Source organism: Chroicocephalus ridibundus, chromosome 3 (genome assembly GCF_963924245.1).
Source record: "Chroicocephalus ridibundus chromosome 3, bChrRid1.1, whole genome shotgun sequence".
NCBI lineage: Eukaryota > Metazoa > Chordata > Aves > Charadriiformes > Laridae > Chroicocephalus > Chroicocephalus ridibundus.
In genome coordinates this window covers 74,686,713-74,706,199 of record NC_086286.1, presented here as the reverse complement: position 1 = coordinate 74,706,199, position 19,487 = coordinate 74,686,713, and the positions used below count along the sequence as shown (strand labels likewise).

General features: G+C 47.0%; 1 protein-coding gene across 1 annotated transcript in view; it reads left to right on the top strand.

The window, feature by feature from the left end:
• The first annotated feature begins 4,927 nt into the window (after positions 1–4,927).
• SLC35F1 (solute carrier family 35 member F1) overlaps positions 4,928–19,487 on the top strand; it is a 251,348-nt gene continuing 236,788 nt past the window's right edge. Inside the window, exon 1 of the mRNA XM_063329725.1 lies at positions 4,928–5,368. Coding sequence (XP_063185795.1) covers positions 5,166–5,368 — 203 coding nt within the window. The 5' untranslated portion in view covers positions 4,928–5,165. The remainder of the gene's footprint in view (positions 5,369–19,487) is intronic.

Here is a 19,487-nt window from a genome sequence, read left to right as displayed (position 1 = left end):
ATAATCTATCTTTTTCATATGGACTCAGCTGCTTGGTCTCGGGCTCCAATGGTATTGCAATGCAATTCTCCCTGTCTCTGTGTGCGTGTGTAAATATCCCCCTACAAGAGAGAAAACTATTACAGTCAGTTGGTACATTCCCTCCTGCAACTAATGAGAAACATAAAATATTGTTGCGGTGGATGTGAAAAATAGGCATTGTTACCCACAACCTTCCTCATCCCTTGCGTGATGCAGGTGGGGCATCTCGCCCTGCTTGTGCTGCAAGGGAGTGAGGAGCAGCTCTCTCTGCCTGCCCCCATGCTCTCCTCCTCTTGTTCTGTTAGATGCAGAGTTGCTGTCTAGGAACTGTACGTGGGCTGTGTGCTGAGATTCCCCACAGCTATGTTGCCTTTCCACAGCTGTTCATCCATTAGCGTGGATGAATAAACATGCTACGCTCGGATTCAGAACTTGCTGACTTCTCATCTCCCAAGAAGTTGACTTGTGAGGTCCTGATTCTCTGTGACAGCCTGGTGGATGGCAAAGATGGTGCCAAAATGAGACACTGGCGCATGGAGGCTGAGCATTAACATGAAGGTTGTGCCACTGTGCTTTAACCCTGTTTCTTTTTCTCATAATCAACCTCACGTGTTGGAAACCTGTCTCTTCTCTGAGTCCTTCTCAGGGTGTTGGGAGGTGGCTGGAGCAGTAATAAAAATTTGCCTGATAAGAGGCTTGGAAGGATTTTGAGTAAAGGGCTTTAGCGCAAACCAACACTGTGCCTCGGTGGCTGTTCTTTGTCCCCCAAAAGCACCATATCAAAGGCTACCACCACTGCCCTATGCAGCACCGCATGTAAAGATACCTGGGCTAGTTTTGGGTAAGGTAGGCAGAAGCACTACAGCTTCAGGACAGTGCTCAACCCAAACTCACCAGCGTATGAATACCTCTCCTCTGGAATGTCGTGCAGGAACAAGTGGGATGAATCTCGGCCCTGAGCTAATGTTGATCCATGTGGTGTTGCAGTAGAGCATGCAAATGAAAGGCTTTCTCATTCCCTTCAGCTGCACTATTTCATTCCAGGTATAAAAGTAGATGTAATGTTTGATTTATTAGTAATAATTAATCAATGTTTTTATCAACTAAAAAGGTTTAATACAAATAAAATGTTATATCACCTATTAAAATTTAAATATTAATAAATCAAAGTATAATTTTGATATAAACCAAACAGCAAATACAGAATAGTTATTCAGACCAATGAAAAAGAGACCATGACTCTTCCTCTTGGTAGCCCCGGTGTTTGCCTGAGAAGCGACAGGCCACGTCCAGTCTTGGCCAGAGCTGCCTCAGTACCTCAGTTTTCCCACCCCTGAAAAAATGTGATGGAAGAGGCCGATTGCCTGACTGAATCCCCAGGAGAAACCGAGCAGCCTTGGGAGTACAACCCTCACAGCTGTTCCACATCTTAGGCCAGAGATGCAACCACTGGGACATGGGTTTCTTTTCCTGGAGCTGTTCGGCAGCCGGGGACCAAGGGATGCCGACAGTACTGCAGAAGAGCAGTTTCAGCAATTCCATGAGACTCAGCTGGAATAGGAAAGACTGGGTTTTAACCCTGTATAATTTGCCTAAGCTGAGGTGAGAGCCCAAGTCCCCACATCCAGCGTTCAACCTACTTGGAGATGGATGTGCACGTCTTTATAAAAATTTCTTGTTTGTTGACGCTTCACCCCTGCTTAGAAGTTTTACTGGTGCCGTGTTGTCCCTCTAGTTACTGGTTAGCCTCTGGTCCTGCTGCAAGTTCTGCAATGTCTTGAGTGGGGTCAGAGCGCAGCTACAAGGTCAGAGCCCCAGGAGAGGACTTCCCCACTTAGCTTAAGGATTGGGCTTCAGGCATTAGGATTTAGGCTCAAGCCAGGCCCTCGGGCAGTGTGTTAGCAAGTTGGCACTGCTGCTGTTGCAACAGCTTTGTGCACGTTTATTGAAAGAAACTCAAAAATAAAAAGGACTCAGTCCCCTGTGAACTCAGGTGACCATGGAGAGGTGTTTTGTTTTATTTATTGAGCACATTGATGTCCAAAAAGGCTAAGTCAGCTCAGCGCCTTTGAGAACCTGGCTTTAAGCTGCTGTGACAATTTTGGAAAACCCAGACTTAAAAATGGACTTCATGCTAGAAGGCAAAGCAGCTTCTTCAGCGTAAACCACAAAGAGGAGTCATTGGACTAACCTCTAGTGTGTTCATCTGTTAATCAGTGGGATGAAATGCTTAACAAAAACCACATTTTCACAATTCTACAAATTCTACCCTTATCTTTTGGTAGAACTGATCCAGTTGGGTGTTACATTAATGAAGATGCCAGACATGCCATAGTTGAATGTCAACACTCTGAGAAACGGCTACGAGGGAGTGAACATGCTTAGCACTGTGCTTGAAACAGGGCCAAGAGCGCTCAGGCTGCGAGGGATACTGAGCCACACGAACAGCATCGTGAGCGATTATTAAAATGTTAAAAAATGCTGTTCTCAATCACTCACTACTGATTGTATGGTGCAGTCAATCTGCTGATATTACTAAACAGGATACCTCCAGTAGAATTTCTCCTCCTGGTAATTTTGTCTCATCATGGAAAAAAACCCAGCATGGCTACGCTGCAACTTTAAATGCATGAAGCCCTGTGATGGCGTAACGCTACACATGCGGTATGAGAGTGAGACAAACTGAAAAGTAATTGGAAACAATTTTATCGGACACAGCAAAAGTTTGTCATCATATTTATGACAGACCTTATGCGTGCAAGAAATCCGTTTGTCATGATGGCAGCCAGGCTGTCTGCACGGACCTACGGTTTCCCTCCGCATTGGTAAAAAGGGGGCTGCCAAATAAGGGGGCTGTCCTGAGGACAGGAGCTTCCCACAGCCCTCCCTGGTTACCGGCAGAACCCAAATTCATTTGGTTTAATCAGTAGGAATAAAGTTACACAAACACTGTTGTTCTGATCCACTCAGCTGTCGGATTAGTCTGAAACGGCCACTGAGCACCCAGAGACAAACACATCCCTTACCAAAACCCTCTCATACCAGCACAGAGAGTATTTCCACAATATTTGCAGCTGCCCTTCAGACACAGTTTGGAAAAACCGCGCGTTTAACGAAATGAAAAGCATGGAAACATTAACAAATAGGTGCTAGAGGTCCATGGGAGAGAGATGAGGGTGTGAGTTGGGGGTGCAGTCCCTACGGCTGGACCGGCACGGAGGGCACCAACGTCGCACCAGCCTGGCTTTGGAGGCTCTGTCCCTTCCACTTCCAAGAGCTGCCAGGGAGAATGAACCTCATCTTCTCTCCACTTATGGAAACATGTGGTTGCCATGGGGGGAACGGGAGAGAGGAGACTCTCTTAGTAGCATAATCCGATTCAACTGAGGTTCGGCTCGTGCTAAAAACAGCTGGCTTTCTGCCCAGAACGGAGAATGAACTTTAGAGGATTTCGAGCGAGCGAGCCCTATCTTCAAAAGCATTCCTCTGGTAGAGCAACATGCTCCACTGGATCTCGTCTGAAGACCTGTTAGACGGAGGCTGCTGAGGTACTCAGAGTAAACCGACATATTAAAAATTAATGTTGGCAAAAGGAATCGTTCCTATAAACAGACATTACCAACCTGAAATCTAGTGATAAAAAAAAAAAAAAAGCAAAAGTAATTTAGAGTATTACATCTATCTGATTTCCCCGGGGGACACTCCACAGCTTTATAACCACATTTCCCTGCTTTTTACAAGTGTTCCTCTCACCTTTACGCCTTTGTGTAAGGTTCGCACAAACAGGAATATAAGGAAAAAAATCTTTGACAAAAATAAGTAGGGGGGGAACAGTAGAATGGAAAAAGCGAAATTTCAAATTTATTTCACTTACAGGGCTTTGCAAAATTATCAGGCAATACGTTTCAAAGAGACAGGATCGATTTAAAAGGTATGTATACGTTCTACCTCCTCTGAGCCTAACTCAATTTTTAAAATGAAGTATCTCCCTCTTTAGAGTAAGAAATATGAAAACCGCGCTCGTTTGCATTTCCTTCCAGCGAGCCTCCCTGCCTGTGAGGGAGACCGGCACAATGGCCCGCAACGAGCCTCGCCCGGGCATGAACTCGAAGCGCACCGTCCCTATGAAAAATGCACGGCGCTCTGAACTTCACGGTGAGCGCCGTGCCTCCCGCCGTCCCCGGCCGCCTCTCCGCCAGCACAAGACCACGGGTGTTGTTCAGCAGCATTTTTTCATCGACGCTTTTCCCAATGCGCTGAAGAGGAGACAGGCCCGGCCGCGTTTCCGAGGACAAATGCGTGTCTTGTCCTAGGAGGAGATGCCGTGTTGCCTACCTGTGGACAACAGTAAATTGACTAGTAAAAAAAAAACCACAAAACACACCCCAAACACCCCCAAAAAGGCAACGAAACACCCCAAAAGTGAGGCGTATTTAATGGGGTGAGGCTTGGGGGTGAGCATGCCGAGCTGCCCCTCTTCCCCCCTTGCCGAGGGGACAAACGGGCTGGGGGCGGGACGGCGCCACCGGCCCACGGGAGGGACCGGGAGGGACACATCCCCCCTTCCCCCTGTGTGTCCCCCACTCCATCCCCCGCTCCCCCGGGTCGCCCCGTAGATCCCGCCCGGCCCCGGTGTGGGGGGGAAACGGGGGCGCTGCCGCCGCCACCGGCGCCCCCTGGCGGCCGCCGCCGCCCTCTCCCGGCGGCACCGCGGCGCGCAGGGGCGGCCGCCGCCACACGCGGCTCCGAGGGGGCTCCGCCGCCGCCGTGACGGGCCGGGCCGGGCCGGGCCGAGCCGCGACGGCAACCGGGGGAGTGCGCGGGGAAACAAAGGGGAGATCGCGGCGGCGCAGCGCCGGGGGGAGGCACCGGCTGGGCGCGGGGAGTGTGGGGGGGAGGAGGAGGAGGAGGAGGGAGGAGGAGGAGGAGGGTCGCCAAACTGCTGGCACTTCGTCGACCGTGAGCGGCACTCGCTGGCGGCGGCGGCAGCCCGCCCCTCGCTGCATGGCAGCCCAGTGAGGGAGGAGCGGGCGAGGGTCTGGCGCTGCCCGGAAGCCGAGGGAGCCAGCGCCGGCGGCAGCAGCGCCCGCCGCCCGCCCCGCCGGGATGCGCCCCGCTCGCCGCTGAGGCGCAGCCCCGCCGCGATGCTCTCCCCCGAGCGCCACCGCCACCACCGCCACCCCCCGCCGCCGCAGCCGCCGCCGCCGCCGCACCACCCGCCGCAGCCCAGCCATGTCGTGGCCACCATCGAGAACCTGCCGGCGGAGGGCGGCAGCGGCGGCGGCAGGAGCGGCATCTCCGCGCCCTCCTCCAGCGTGCGCCAGAGGATCAGGAAAGTGCTGAACAGGTGAGGCCGGGGGATGCACCGGGGCTCCGGCGGCGCGGCGCGGCACAGCGCGGCTCCCCGCCCCGCCGCCGCTCGCCCTGGGGCGCGCAGGTCCCGGGGGCGGCCGTCGGGGGAGCCCCGGCCCGGCCCCCTCGGCGGGGTGGAGCGGGGCGGGGGGCGAAGGCTCCGGCTGGGCTCAGCTGTGCTGGGCTCGGCTCTGCTCGGCTGGGCTGGGCTGGCAGCCCCTTTCCCCACGGCAGCCGCGGGCAGGGGGCGGCGGCGCGGAGCCTCCCCCGGCCCATTGTTGGCTCCGAGGCGGCGGCGTGAGGCGCGGCCCCCGGCCCGCTCCCACCTCGCCGGCGACGGTGCCGGTCGCACCTGCCGTGCCCGCGGGCACACCCCTACCCCCCCCCACGCCACACACACACACGCACAGCCGGGTCCCCGCTTGCTTTTTCACGGGGGGACGGCGGGGAGGAGGGAGCCGGCGTCCCCGCGGCCGGTGGCGGAGCCGCCGCCGGGGAAGTTGGAGCGCGGGCGCCGGGTGAGAGTGGCGGCGGGGAAAGAAGGGATGGGTCGGTCCCCCCCCGTCCCGGCGGGGTCCGATGGGTGCTCCGGGGTGCCGGTTGGCCCCGGGTGAGGGTTTTTTTTTGCACGATTTCCCACCAGCTCGCGTGGTCAGGGCGAAGCATCCCCCGGTTTCGGGAGCGGGATGCTGCCGAGAGCCGAGCTGGTCGGTTCGCCTGTGCGTGTGGCTGAGAATTGTCAGTGCCAAGACAGGAAAACTGCAGGGTACTCGGAGTAAATTTCACCGAACGCACAAGAAAACACTGGAACCGTCTTACTTAAATCCTTTACCCTCTCCTCTTTGGCAGTTGTTTCTTCTGCGCCGCATTTGATTAGAGATGAGTTTTTTTACTGCAAAACAGCATCTCTCTAGAGCTTGACTGGTTGCACTTCTCCAGAAGGAGAGTGCTTTTCAGCCAGCCGAAGCCATCACTTTTCCCTAATGACTTTTAAGTGCTGAACAGCAGTTGCAGCGTTAGGAGCAGCAACGGGATGGTGGGTACCAGTGTCGCCTCTTTGTCCCAGCTTTAGTTTTGGGTACGGGTAATATGGATGAGCGACTAAGAAAACCAGCTCTTCTATCTGGATATACTAGTTTAGAAGATGATGCTCATTGTCTCTTTCAAGCTTTTAAACATTAGGAAATTAACATTGTTACAAATACCTGAAGGAATTTGATGGCTCACAGATCATTGCTATTATATGCAGTTAATTAACTGTTACCATTCTAGGAGGATCCTCGGAAAGCATCAGTAAGGGAGGAAATATTTATCCTTTGTTATTCAAGCATGAGAAAGATTGAAAAGAAGTTGAAACAAGTAAGAGCTGCTTCAGCTCAAACTCAGTTACACATTTTCTGTTACGTGCACGTTTGCAACTCTCACTATAGTAAAATTTACTGAATTCCTCAATCCAATGGTCTGTGTCATCTTAGGTGTCATGTGCCTTGCAAAATCCTGCTCTCCTTCTGCTTGGTCATCCTGAGGTGTGTGGCAGTCCTGAAACAGAACGCTAGAGAAAAGAAGTTTTCTCAGGGGCAGCAGGAGATGTATAAAGGTGTGGTGAGGGAATCAGATACAGAAGCAATAGGTACTCCTATTCAAGGGAGTGACCTCTGGGGAACCACCAAATAGACCGCAATCTCCATGGCTAGGAGGTATTAGATTAATTCATGCAGTTCAAGCAATTATGCTTATGTATATATATGACTCTCAGCCATAGATCAGGAGTCAAATCAATATTTATTGTTACATATATGTGATTGAAATGAGAATATCTAGATACTTTTTTGAAGGAAGAAAAGGATAGAAATTGGCTCTGGTGATCAGGGTTCAAATCTCTGTTAAATCACAAACTTGAATCTAGAAAGGACATCTCCCATCACCCAGAGCAGCATCCTAACAACCAGAAGCCCAGCCCTTTTTTCGTGAACATGTTCTTTTCTCCTCCTCAAACATGAAATGAGAGTCAAATTTTTCCAAATTTATGAGATTTAGGGAGAGGGGGAAGACTTGTCACTGTGTTGTTTGAAGGCAGCCTTTCCTTTGTCTAAGAGAATCCTTATCCCATCCCAAAGCCTGAATCAAGGGAAATTTTGCCTCAGTTAGGTTTCTTTCAACTTTACCTGGCAACTAAGGACTCAGCCCATGTAACATCATGGCTCTCATGCAATGTTGCTGTTGATACAGTGAAATGAATCCTGACAGAGTGAGGTGAATGCCAACACAATGTTTATATTTTCATCTTCTGTGGAAACAATGGCATGCGAATGTGTAAGGGAAAGGAAGAAATATGTATGCTGTATTTCTAAAGAAGTAGCAGCCCAGAACAAACCAGGCTTTGGCTTCTTCAGTTAATGTTTTTCTACTGGAAAAGGGTAGCGTTTTCTCTGTGTTGTCTATACTTTGTGTGCCCACTCGCTTGAGACCCATTTGTGAACTGTTCCTCTCTGAGTTGAGCTCATGTGCTTCTGTCTTCTGCTAGACAAAGTGGGGGCTTCTCAGGCAGACAAACAAAATAAAAGAGTTGACAACAGCTGGGGTTGCCAGAAACCTGCTTGTAGCTGATAGAATTGTAGAATGGTTTGGGCTGGAAGGGACTTTTAAAGGTCATCAAGTCCAACCACCCTGCATTAAGCAGGAACACCTTCAACTAGATCAGGTTGCTCAGAGCCCCGTCCAACCTGACCCTGAATGTTTCCAGGGATGGGGCATCTACCACCTCTCTGGGCAACCAGTTCCAGTGTCTCAGCACCCTCATTGTAAAAAAATTCTTCCTTATATCTAGTCTAAATCTACCCTTTTTTAGTTTAAAACTACTACCCCTTGTCCTATTGCTACAAGCCCTACTAAAAAGTGTGTCCCCAGGGTGGGGACAGACTGACACGGTCAGGGAGATAACAAGACAGCAGGAGAATGGGGATAGACACTGGCAGAAACTGAACGTCATTTCTCTCTCACTTTATATGTAGTAATTTGGTCACCCAGGCACTTGGTGATTCCTGAGTTGTCTTCGAGGGCTCCTCTTAAAATTGCTTTACAAGCTATGCGAACTTCTTTTAACTTCACCTTTCAACCTCTCCTCCCTGTTCACTCAGTAGATCCTGAGGTAATAGAGAAACATCGAGGTAGTAGAGAAACATCGGAACAACCCCCCCAGGGTGTTTGGGAGAGAACATACTGAAAGCAGAGCTGGTTGACTGTAAAAATCTATTTCAGTGATCACAGCAAACACTGCACTCTGTGAAAAAGTTGGCCATAACAGAAAACCAAAGTAAAACACAAAAATGAAGGGTCAGAATCATGGAGGACTGGAGATGCTCAATGAAATTCTGGGATTTACTGGAATAGTTTGGATATAAATTCTGACCTGCCAGTGATGCTGAACAGGACCTGCTGCAACAGGAACGAGCTTCCTGTTATCCTTGAAGTCCGGAGAGGATGGCTTTGAATTGCCGTTGCATTAAGGGGAAATGTTATGGTGATTACATCTGCAAATATGTTCCCGGACCTGTGACTCACACCCGTGGTCCATGAATCCCATCTGTAGGGCCCTGCCTGGTACCTTCGTTGTGACATTTGCTCAGCAGGTGTCCCTGGCTGACCCTGCCCTGCTGTGTTGCAGGGGAGAGAAAGGATAATGTTGGCGGCTTGATTGCTTGCTTGCTTCCCCACAGCCTCTGCGAAGCCAAAATTGGACTCCACCAACTCTGCCTGCTTGTAGAGGACCACTTAATTAGCAGTGACTCACCTGCTCCCTATTGCCTTCCACCTATAGTGGGAAGCAAGAAAAAAAAGGAGAAAAATCATGTGGTTTGGAGCTCTGCGGTTCTCCAGGACACCACCCCGGCATCTGTGTATTTCTGAGATACCTGTTGGCGGGTCTGAACTCGCTCTGTCTGGTTGTATCCCAGCACAGAGCGGTGGCTTGTCTCCCTTCCTTGCACTCCCTGCGTGACCTGGATGGTCAAGAGCAGAGAATCACCTGCAAAATGTTGCATGTGGCCTTTTGAACTAACTTACAGGTCAATCTCATGTTGAGAAGGTTGGTTGTCACCTCCTTAAAGGAACTGGGCAGAGAATAAACATTGATGAAACACAGGAGGAGCAGGTTGCCAAATGATCTCTTTGGGGGGTTCTTCCAAATTATTGATCTAAACGAGAGCCAGCAAACAAGGTACTTGCTTATCCGTGGACATTATCTCTGTAGTCCTGGGCACCAGGACGAGGAGGGAAAATTAAGTTTCTGCAAGGAAAATGAGTTAATATCTTTAGATACTCTGACAAGGTTATTTTACCTAAGTAAATGAGATTGTTCCGGGAAACAAAAAATACCATAGCCGCATAAATGAACTCAGGTCTCCAAAGTAACGTCTAAGGCCCTGCTATCGTATTGCTTTCCTTGAGGAGGACTTTTTTAGAAAGCTGGACAGCACATACATTTTTCTGACTTTATCCACTTCTGTCTTTTAGTACTTCTGTAAGGAATACTAGCTATAAAATCTAGCCTTGCCTTATCTTGCTTTTTGAAGGATGTCTTCCTGTGGTTTTTCTTGCTCTCTGTTGCTAAATGGCACTTTGTATTTTTTCCAAAGTTTCCTAAAAATCATATCAGAATATTAGAGACATATTCAACTTGATACCAGAAAATGGAGCGAGAGTAATTTCAGGCACTCATTCTCATGCCATCTTTTAAATAGCTTTGTAGTTATGTTCTCTGCACCTAGTGAATTGCGAAAGCTTTCTCTGGTGCAGCATGAGTCCCTCTCTACTTCTTTGCCCTCTTACTTACTTACTTACTTACTTGTACGTAAAGCCAGCGTATGGTCTAATTACTACTACCTTTCTTAGGAAAAGGAAGAAAAAATAATTTTGCTAATAATTCATTAAGCTAGGCAGTGATTCACTGAACAAAATTATACGTAGAAAAGCAATTTGGATTCTTCTTGTCAGAAAGCCAGGCTGTTCAGGAACAGTCTGAGTAAAGCTTTTGCCTTTTTAGTATGTTACAGGCGCACTTCATCCCTGATAATGGACTTGAGGAAGAATTTGGCCCACTACCTGACTAAGTTTGAACTTGAAACATATGTCAAGGCTACTAACTTCAGAGATGAGAGCTGTTTAAATGACACTGCAAGTATCAAAAGCTATAATCCAATGATTTTTTTCTCTAATAACACGTATTTGCATAGTAAATCAGACAGAGGGAGTTTATGTACTAAAAAGAACCCGAAACTGAATAATAATGAAATTGAGGCAACGTATTTCATTGCCCCAAAGCAATAACATCTTTCAGTTGACTGATCAGAGAGGCAAACAAACCAAATAATTTATGGCATTTTTCCTTAATGAAAAGCAAGTCAAGGATCAAACACATCATTTTTGGAATCCAAAAAAAGAGTGAGTATTCATAACCTTCAGTTGCTTCGCTTTCTTCTTCAAAACCAAAGGATTGGCTTCCTTTGGGATTTTTATTCTTTAAAAGTACAAATAGCTTCTCAAAGTCCACTTAGAATAACAGTGACTGTACAAGAATGAGCCTGAGCCCAATTCATATAGCTGCAGCTCTCCTTTTAGGTAAAAATATTTATACCATTCTGAAGTAAGTCAAAGAAAATAAGTTCAGAGCATAGATAAAGCAACTAGGTTGGCTTTCTTGTACATATTAGTATTATTCTTTTTGGTGGGGGGAATGGGAAGGTCATATCTTCGCGTAGGAAAGCATTCTTGCAGAGGATACAGAAATCAACTGATGAAAAATTGTCCACTCTTTCCTTTTCCCATTAGTTTACTTGCAATTGCCATTTTGAAAGCAAGTGACCTCTGGGAATTTGCTACGTTCCTGATAATTTGGGTGCATAAGGGAAATACCTGTAAAACGGGAGAAAAAGATGCTTTTCTATTTCCCCTCCAAACAACTTATTTCAGTGAATGCACGCTTAAAATGCTTTGATTTAGGAGTGAAGATGAGCTAAAGTAGATAAAGCTTCCACATTGCTGCTGTAGCAGGTACTGGAAGTCTGTCCAAACGTGGTTTCAAAGTGTCCGAGCGTGGTTTCCTAGCAAGCTCTGGAGTCACTGTTGGAAAGCTGCTTCCCCCCCTGTCTTGCTTTTGCTTCTGAGAATTTGCACCTTCAGAGATACAACAAGCCTTGCCTGTCCTATCCTGAAATAGGAATTGTTTGAAATGAAGTGATTTGATACGGTAAATGCGCTGTAATCTAAACCCCACAGCCCACATATGATTGGGAAAAGATTTTCCCGAGGAGGGGCAACTTGGCAAGGCAAAATATATGGGTGTCTTCTGTCTACCTATGGCACTCAGAAGGCCAGTACTCACTGGGTGCCTGTCTGTAAGTGGGAATTTTTGACACTGGCTGTGCTGTGGGCTTTGGGAAGGGGTTACTGCCTCTTGAACTATGGGGGTTTCAAAGGAGCAGCGCTGTAAATGGCTCCATAGAGAAAGCGGGAGGAATGGACAGAGTGGCTCTTATGGGATGGACAGAGCAGCTTTAATGTGCTAATGAGGGGTAGGCCAGATGCCAGCAGCGATCAGAAGGGCTCTTTGTGGCTCTGTCTCTTTGGAGATGGCTGGAGTCTCTGTCCTTATCGCGGTTGTTTCTGCAGGCAGAGGGAAACACTGGGGCTATTAGTGAGGTGTTCCCTTCCTTTAAGTCAGCAGATAGCCTTACAGATCAGGACTTGAATACTGATTAGGGCTAATTACCAGGAAAGCTTAGGAAAAAGAACTGGCTTCAAGAAACTGGCCTTTAAAAAACTACAAAAAATTGTCCCCCAAACCCAACAAACCGGAAAACTCATGCTCAAAGGCTTGTGAGATGAGCTCAAACCCAGCTGAAATCACCTGTTGCAACAACAGCTGTATGGGGACTCATAAATTGCTATGACTGTAAAGTGTGTAAGTATTGGTGGTTGTGAAATTCATGTTGTGAACCGCCTAATCTACCTGTCTCGCCTTATTTATGTCTGTCATCTGTCTCTCTGGGATTTTTACTTAAAACACGCCAGTTTTGAAGCTTGTCTTTCAGCTTTCTCTGACTTGGTTTCACTCATGATTTAAGAAAGCATTTCTTCAATACATACTCTCTCTCCATCATTTTTCTCAGAGACACCAAATGATTGAGGCAGCGTGTTTGACTCCCATGCATCACTTTCTCCTGGCTATGGCTGGAACTAAAGAGCAAGAGATGGAGGAGGGAACATCCCCACAGCCCGGCCGTGCTCGATGAGGGCACCTGTGTGGCAATACTGTGCCATACTTCCGCAGGGAGCACGTCTGCTTTTGGGGATGAACCACGGTACACAGTGCTAGCCAAATCATTTCCTAGACAAGGTGGATGACCCTCAATCTCACCAGAACGGTCTGTCCACAAACGATGCCCTGTAAAAAACAGTGACACTTACTAAGCCAACCTTCTGTTTGTTGCCGATACAGTCATTTCAACCCTTAATTTGAGTTTTCTGTTGGTGTGGTGGTCAGTTGCTTCCTCACAGTGCCTTTTCCCGTAGTGATGCAGGAGGCCACGCTCCACCTTCAGATAGGTCTGACCTGTGGTGACATGTAGGAACTTAAGAGCTGCGTAGTGAATGTTCTCCTTTGCTATACCTTTTTTTTTCTGTCAGAAAATGTAGATCAGTCAAAACCTTGGCAAGAAGGATGGGATTTTCTCAAGACTGCATATTCAGCAATGTTTCTTATGTCCAGACTAGATTTTTGTGGATGGAGAGCGAGTAAGACTTCATGGTAATCTGGTGATGGGAGTACTTACATAGGAGACCAGGTTTAACTCTGCTTTGCTGCATCCTTGAGGATGACCATGAAGACATGGACTGTGAGGTTCTCTTGGGATGAAGAACCTAAAAAGGTGATGGCTTTGTCCTAATGGACAAAATGGGAGAAGTTTTGTAATTTAAAAGTTTGGAACCAGAAGATGCTTTTTTGCCCAGCTCATCTCCCAAGGCATTTCAGGCTCCAAGGTGTTCATCTACAAAAGCACACTATGCTTGAAACAGATTGCTGCATCTCTGATACAGATAAATGAGGTAATTTATGTCCAGTAGCAAGACCATAATTATTACCTCCCAAGCCTTAGTGTTAATTGCAACCTGTAAGCCAGTATTAGCTGGTGATGGAACAAAAACAAAATTTGAAACATTTATAGTGATAGCCATTAGTTTACTTAGCTCTCTCTGGTGTTCATTTATCAAAGAAACTGTCGCGCGTGTGACCAGAAGCCTGCTTTACTGTCTTTTATTGGGCTGCATTAATTTTAAAATGGCGCTGTCTTCTGTGCCACGTTTGTTCTCATTACTTTGTCTTATCTGGCAAGTGTTTTGATGTAACCTGACTTTTTCTGGTTTCCATTTGGTAGAAATGAAAAATAAGTTAAGAGGGGATTAAATGTTTCCCTCCCCCAGTTTGGTGAAATGGAGAGGAAGCCACTGGCAGTGTGGGAGGGAGATACCTGGAGTCTGTTCCTGCTCTGGTGGCTCTTCATTGGCCTCACTGAAGAGGAAGAAGGCTCCACAGCTCCACTCCTGGATCCCTCCAGCCTAATAACTAAAATCCTGATCCTTAATGTAGCCTTGGGACTGCTGTCTCAGACCTTGTCAGCCGAAGGGGGAGTTTAAGGGGAGGGGGGCTGAATGAGAGCGGCGGCTGCAAGGTGAAAGCAAGTTCTCTCTGCCTTTTTCTGAAGAGAGGATGTAGGTGTCTATGTCTAACTCTTCAAGACTGTGAATTGCAGACGGGGGAGGCCTGAAGTGACGCACTGACAGGTAGAGGCCTAATGCTTCAAGGAGGATAAGGCATAAGCTATACCCGATCCTATGCTTTCTATTTTTTACCAAAACTTGGATCTTTAAGTTGTCTACCCAGGTGCCTCTGTGGCTACCCCAGGGTGCAGTATTCTTCTGCATGACTCTTTGCTTTTTTTCTGCCCCTGTGATGATGAGACAAATGCTGGAAAATACTTCATAAAATCAAATTAATTATGCTGTGATTATTCTAAGCCCAGATATTTTATGGAGTTTAAATAGCTCTGTGTTTTCAGTGGCTTCTGATTTGGGCCATTTACCTTATGAAATCTCTTCTTACTAGAAGCTGAGAGCTGTAACGAAATGGAGCAAGTATTTCTTTCCTGTTGCTCCTTTCCTTTTCTCTCTCTGCTGCTGCTACAGACATGAAATGCTTTTGATTATGGTTTTTAACTCCCTGCTGCCAGTATATTGAGGTCTCTGGGGACCGTCCTGGGTAGATTGAAAGTGAGGAAGAAGAGCAAATAGCAAATAGGTTGGCAAGAGTTGAGCAGGGAGCTGGAAAACATTTTGATGGTTGTGGGATTTGATACTTGAAGGACATAAAACTTTAATATTGTAGATATAATTTTCATCAGGCTGGATATGAAGATTAAGTACTATCAGGTAGAAACAGTTTCCAAGCTTCATCTAACATGATGGGGAAAAAGTGAGCGGGCACCTAAATATATGTAACAGTCAGACTGAAATGCCGCCTTTTCCTGGGTGACCTACCTGATATGCGCAGGTAACTTCCAGTCAGATTTTGGTTACCTGATCCCCACTGTTAGGTGCCTGGTGTGCTGAGGGGGATGCTTTGTAGAAAAACAACACTTTTTCTGGAATTTAGAGATCATCATTTGCAGAAGTTCCTCCTAAAGCGGACAACACCTATGTGTAGCTCTGGAGTCCTTGTTGCCTCCTCTTCAGGTTCAACCAGTCTTCTTCAACCAGCTTCTTCTGTTTTGCTTTGATTTAGTGCCGACTGACATTTTTTTTTTTGCACAGTATATTATAGTGTTTTTTCAGGTCCAGTTTGTGGCAGGAGGGATCACATTTTTGAAGAGATTGAGTAGAGTTCAGGACATTTGGAGGACTTAATCTAGAAGCACAGGGGCAAAGTGGTGTGATGGTTGTCCTACATGTGTGAAGGCACCGCTTACTGGCATTGAAAAGGAAAATTCCATGTTTTCTCTCATTTAAACAAAAAGGTGACGTCAGAACAACCGTTCAGTAGCAGAAATGCACTCAAGGAGTGAGGCAGAGTGGTCAGGGTGAGATGCAGCATCATGCTGTCGTTGGAGGGTTGTCCAAAGTGGAAGAGTTAAACTGCATCTGTATTAACCAAGTGAAATCTCTAGGATTCAAAGTTTCTCCTGCTCTGAAGAGGTTACTTGAGTTTAAGACAGCAAATATTTCCCTGATAATTCACTTGAAAAAAGGACTCCGTGTGTGTAAGTGTGCGAGATCTTTTAAAATGAACTACTAAAGTTACCCAAATTTAATGTCCCGTTATAAATAAATAAATTCTAGCATGTTCTAACTTGGAAAAGAATTTCTGTTAAATTTGATGTCTGAAATTGTGCATACATATCGATTTGGTAGGTATTACTGTGTTAATGGAACTTATTATTACTCAGCTAGATTAATTTATTAGATTTATTCCTACACTTTAACAACCTATAGATGTATTGAGACATGAGCCTGCAGAATCAATACCAATTTCTTTTCTCATTTATGAATGGTCTTACTAACATCCAAAATACTGTTACACTTGAGAGTATTTAGCTGCAATTTATTTTGAAGCATACACTACAGCAATTTTAAATGTGTCTTTCGCCTTTGTCCTTTAATGATTTTTTTCCCCCCATGTATGTGGGCTCTGTTTGAGCAAAATGCCGTGCATCAAGCATCAAACGAGTCATGACCATACTCTGGTCACTGAGACTAGTCGTCAGTTTATGTGTTTTTGCAAGATGAGGGCTGTGAGACCAGACCTAACCTTTGAGACGTGTTTTGGCTGCCGTTCTGCACAGCAGGCCCAAAGCAGGAGAGGGAACAAAGGTAGAAATGTACCTTACAAGTAGATTGTCTGCCAAATGGAGTATATTTACATGTTTTTCTTTGAGCAGTGGCCATGCGTGCATTCATCTTTCATAAGCAGCGGTGCTTATCTGAGAAGCAGTCACAAAGACCAGCCGAAATGGGTAACCAACGTGGGGCTTGTTCGATTGCTTGCAGAGGATGAGCATCAGATGGGACCTGCTGATGGCTCACAGTGGGAAGCGAGGGAGGCGGAGGCCAAAGAAATTACGAGGGAAGAAAGCTACTTGGCCACCTCTGCCCGCGCTGCCAGTTGCAGACTGGTGGAGAGCACTGACAGCAGGGAGAGATCAGTCTTCGGGCAGTCCCAACTCTGGCATTTCTGTTGCCATTGCAGCCCCAGTGGCGCTTGGAGATACCATCCTTCCTTCCTTTGGATGGACCAGAAATATTCTGTAACTCTCAGAATTACAGAGACTGGTTGACCTCAGCCCAGCCTTTAAATCCAACCCAAAGCAGCTCACTGAACATTGCAGTGAAGAAATCTCTAGCAGCTGCAACCGCACAGAAATGTTTCATCCAGTGGTCTGTAAGGTGAAGCTCCTTAAAACTGACTCTTCTGCCAGTCTGTCTTTGTTGTTTTCTAGTGAAAGTTGCTGTATCCACTCAGTATACTGCTCGTCTCACCACTTTCTGGTCTGGACTTTCTGCTGCTACCGTAGCTGCCACTTGTGCACCACTGCAGTTGCTGGGCATTGAAAGCTCAAGCCTGATAAATTAACAACAGCACGCACAAAAAGACCAGTCGGGTGATAAAGGGAAACTGAGGGGAAAAAAACCCACCCCCCAAAACCATCATATGTCAGTACGATGCAGAAGAAGGCATCAGAGTTAGAAAGATGGGGAGATGCCCTGTGAATACTGCCAGCCTGGTTGAGCCGCAGGGTTTCGGACCAAAGCCAGAGCGGGAGGATTTGTGTCACCTTGACTGTGCTTGACTAAGTTACAGGAGAGCTGGTGGACAAACAGCAGCTTGACCAACCCGTTGCAATGAAGGGCAGGCAGGGGTGGGCTTTGGCCTGTTTTGTTTTCAGGAGAAGCTTGTATTGCAGCAGCAGATGAAGGGAACTCTGCTGCTGCAGTGAGAGGCTCAGGAAGAAGTTACATACAGTAGCTCCTGATTTACAGACCAGGATTGGACACCAATTGTTTTTTCAGCCTTGGGCAAATCTCTCAGCCTCCCTGGGTCTGGTTCAGCACCTGTAAAATGGGGATAATTAAAGTTAACTACCTGGAAGCGTTGTTGATTAGTTAATGCTTGTAAAAGGCTATACAGTGCTATAAAATACAGTGTAGTACTCGGAAGCATCTGGTCTGCAGTTAGGGTAGTGCTTCTCTGGAACTTTATGGGCAAATGTTTGCCAAGAAACAAAATGATGCAGTACATGTGGGCTTTGGGAGATGAGGGGACCACATCTTTTTAAAGGTGTCTAACTTTCCTGAGGTACCTACCGTCAGCATACAAGGGGAGGTTTCCCGAGGGTAGCTGCAGCGGTCTGGCACTGAAACCGGTGTTGGATGAGACTGGGACTGCAGAGGGGGCCTCTGGAAGGTGGCAGAAGAGCTTCCCAGCTGCTTGTTCTTACTCCTGTCCCCGTCCCCCAACCTCTTCCCCCTTTCTTGTGCTGGTGGAGTTGTTTGCGCTGTGGCATGGAGAACCAGGTTGGTGCTGCCTTGATCCACATGGGAAAAAAAGTAGAAAAAGGTTTCTGTTGTTGTTGGTTTGTGTTTCTGGATGGGTCTTCTCTCCAGTGTAGTTTTTCATGTGGCTACAAACAGAGGACTAGCATGGTGAAGGGGCTGATACAGGGGTGAGAACAAGTGTCTGGAGAGAAAGTGGGGCTGGGGCTGCTGAAGCTCTTCTGACACTGGAGGTGATGCCACAAACCACGTTACCCAAACACAGAAGATGTTGCCATCACAGGGGTTTGAAGGTTAGTGAGCTAACCTTCTTTCTTGCCTCCTAAGACATATTACGCTGATTTCATTGGAGACGTGTATGGCAGCATAAGAGAGAGCATTCGGCGAAAAGCTGATCGTGGTTGAAGCTCACCACACTGTGTGTGAAACGCTGCTAACAAGGGAGAAGGAGCTGAAGATGTGCTAGAGATGAGCCCGTAATAATTTCTGAGATTTGTGTCTTCACACTATTATTTGTGATACTTATGACATGAATATATGGCATTATGTGAGCAATGCACATGCACACACATGTATTTATTTGGTTTAATAGGAGACTGTAAAAAAAATAATAAAAAAGGTGGTGGTAGTAGGAAACCATTTCCTAATCAGCCTCTCCTGAATTAATACCTAGAAGTTGTTAGGAGAGGCTAGAGAGTTACCAGATGCAAAGATTCACCCTCTCAACCATTTCACAGAACTGGGTAAGATAAACGTGAGCTAAAGGTGAGGAATGAGTTTGGTTTTAAGTCACAGTTTCATGAACTGCCAAAAGGAGGTCTCACTTCTCTCTCTTCCCTGCTCCTGGCCAAATTGGTCCTTCTGCTTTAGCTAAGCCAGATCTGGTTCCTGTCACATCTCACAGTCAGCTCACTAAAACAGCAGAGAATTAACCTGGCTGAAAAAGGTTGTTGTTGTTGTTGCTAGGTCTTTAGCTAACTTTTGATTAGACTAGGGCAAGGAAGGAGCCTGTGGGCAGGGAAGAGGGAGGAGCAGGGGCAGAAGAAATGGGGAAAGCAGGTGTTGGTGGTAAAATAAACTGGAAAGGAGGAAGGGAAAGTATCTTTTGCTATGGTCACAAGCTTTTTATTTGACTCATCTCCATTGTATTACCATGCCTGAACTAACTACCTGTTTCCAGGGTCCTTAACTTCCTGCTGCCCATGCTATTCTGCCTTCTCCTTTATTACAAACCCTAGTGCTGATGTTCCTGAGAAGAGTGGTGGTCACCCCAGGTGAGGCCTGGTGGCTATCAACACGGGGTAGACACTCAGCTGTAGCCAATTCCTTACTCAAATAGGTGGTAAGCAATGTTATTGTATGCAGAAAGGAAAAACAGAAGGTGGCCTGACATCTGAGAGCATGAGTCTGGATGGAGTTGGGGGAAAAATATGTGCTGTAAGGACTGTAAGTACTTGCTGTGTACTGCACTGTTGGAGGTGGTGGTGGAGGTATGATGCAGCCCTAAATGGACA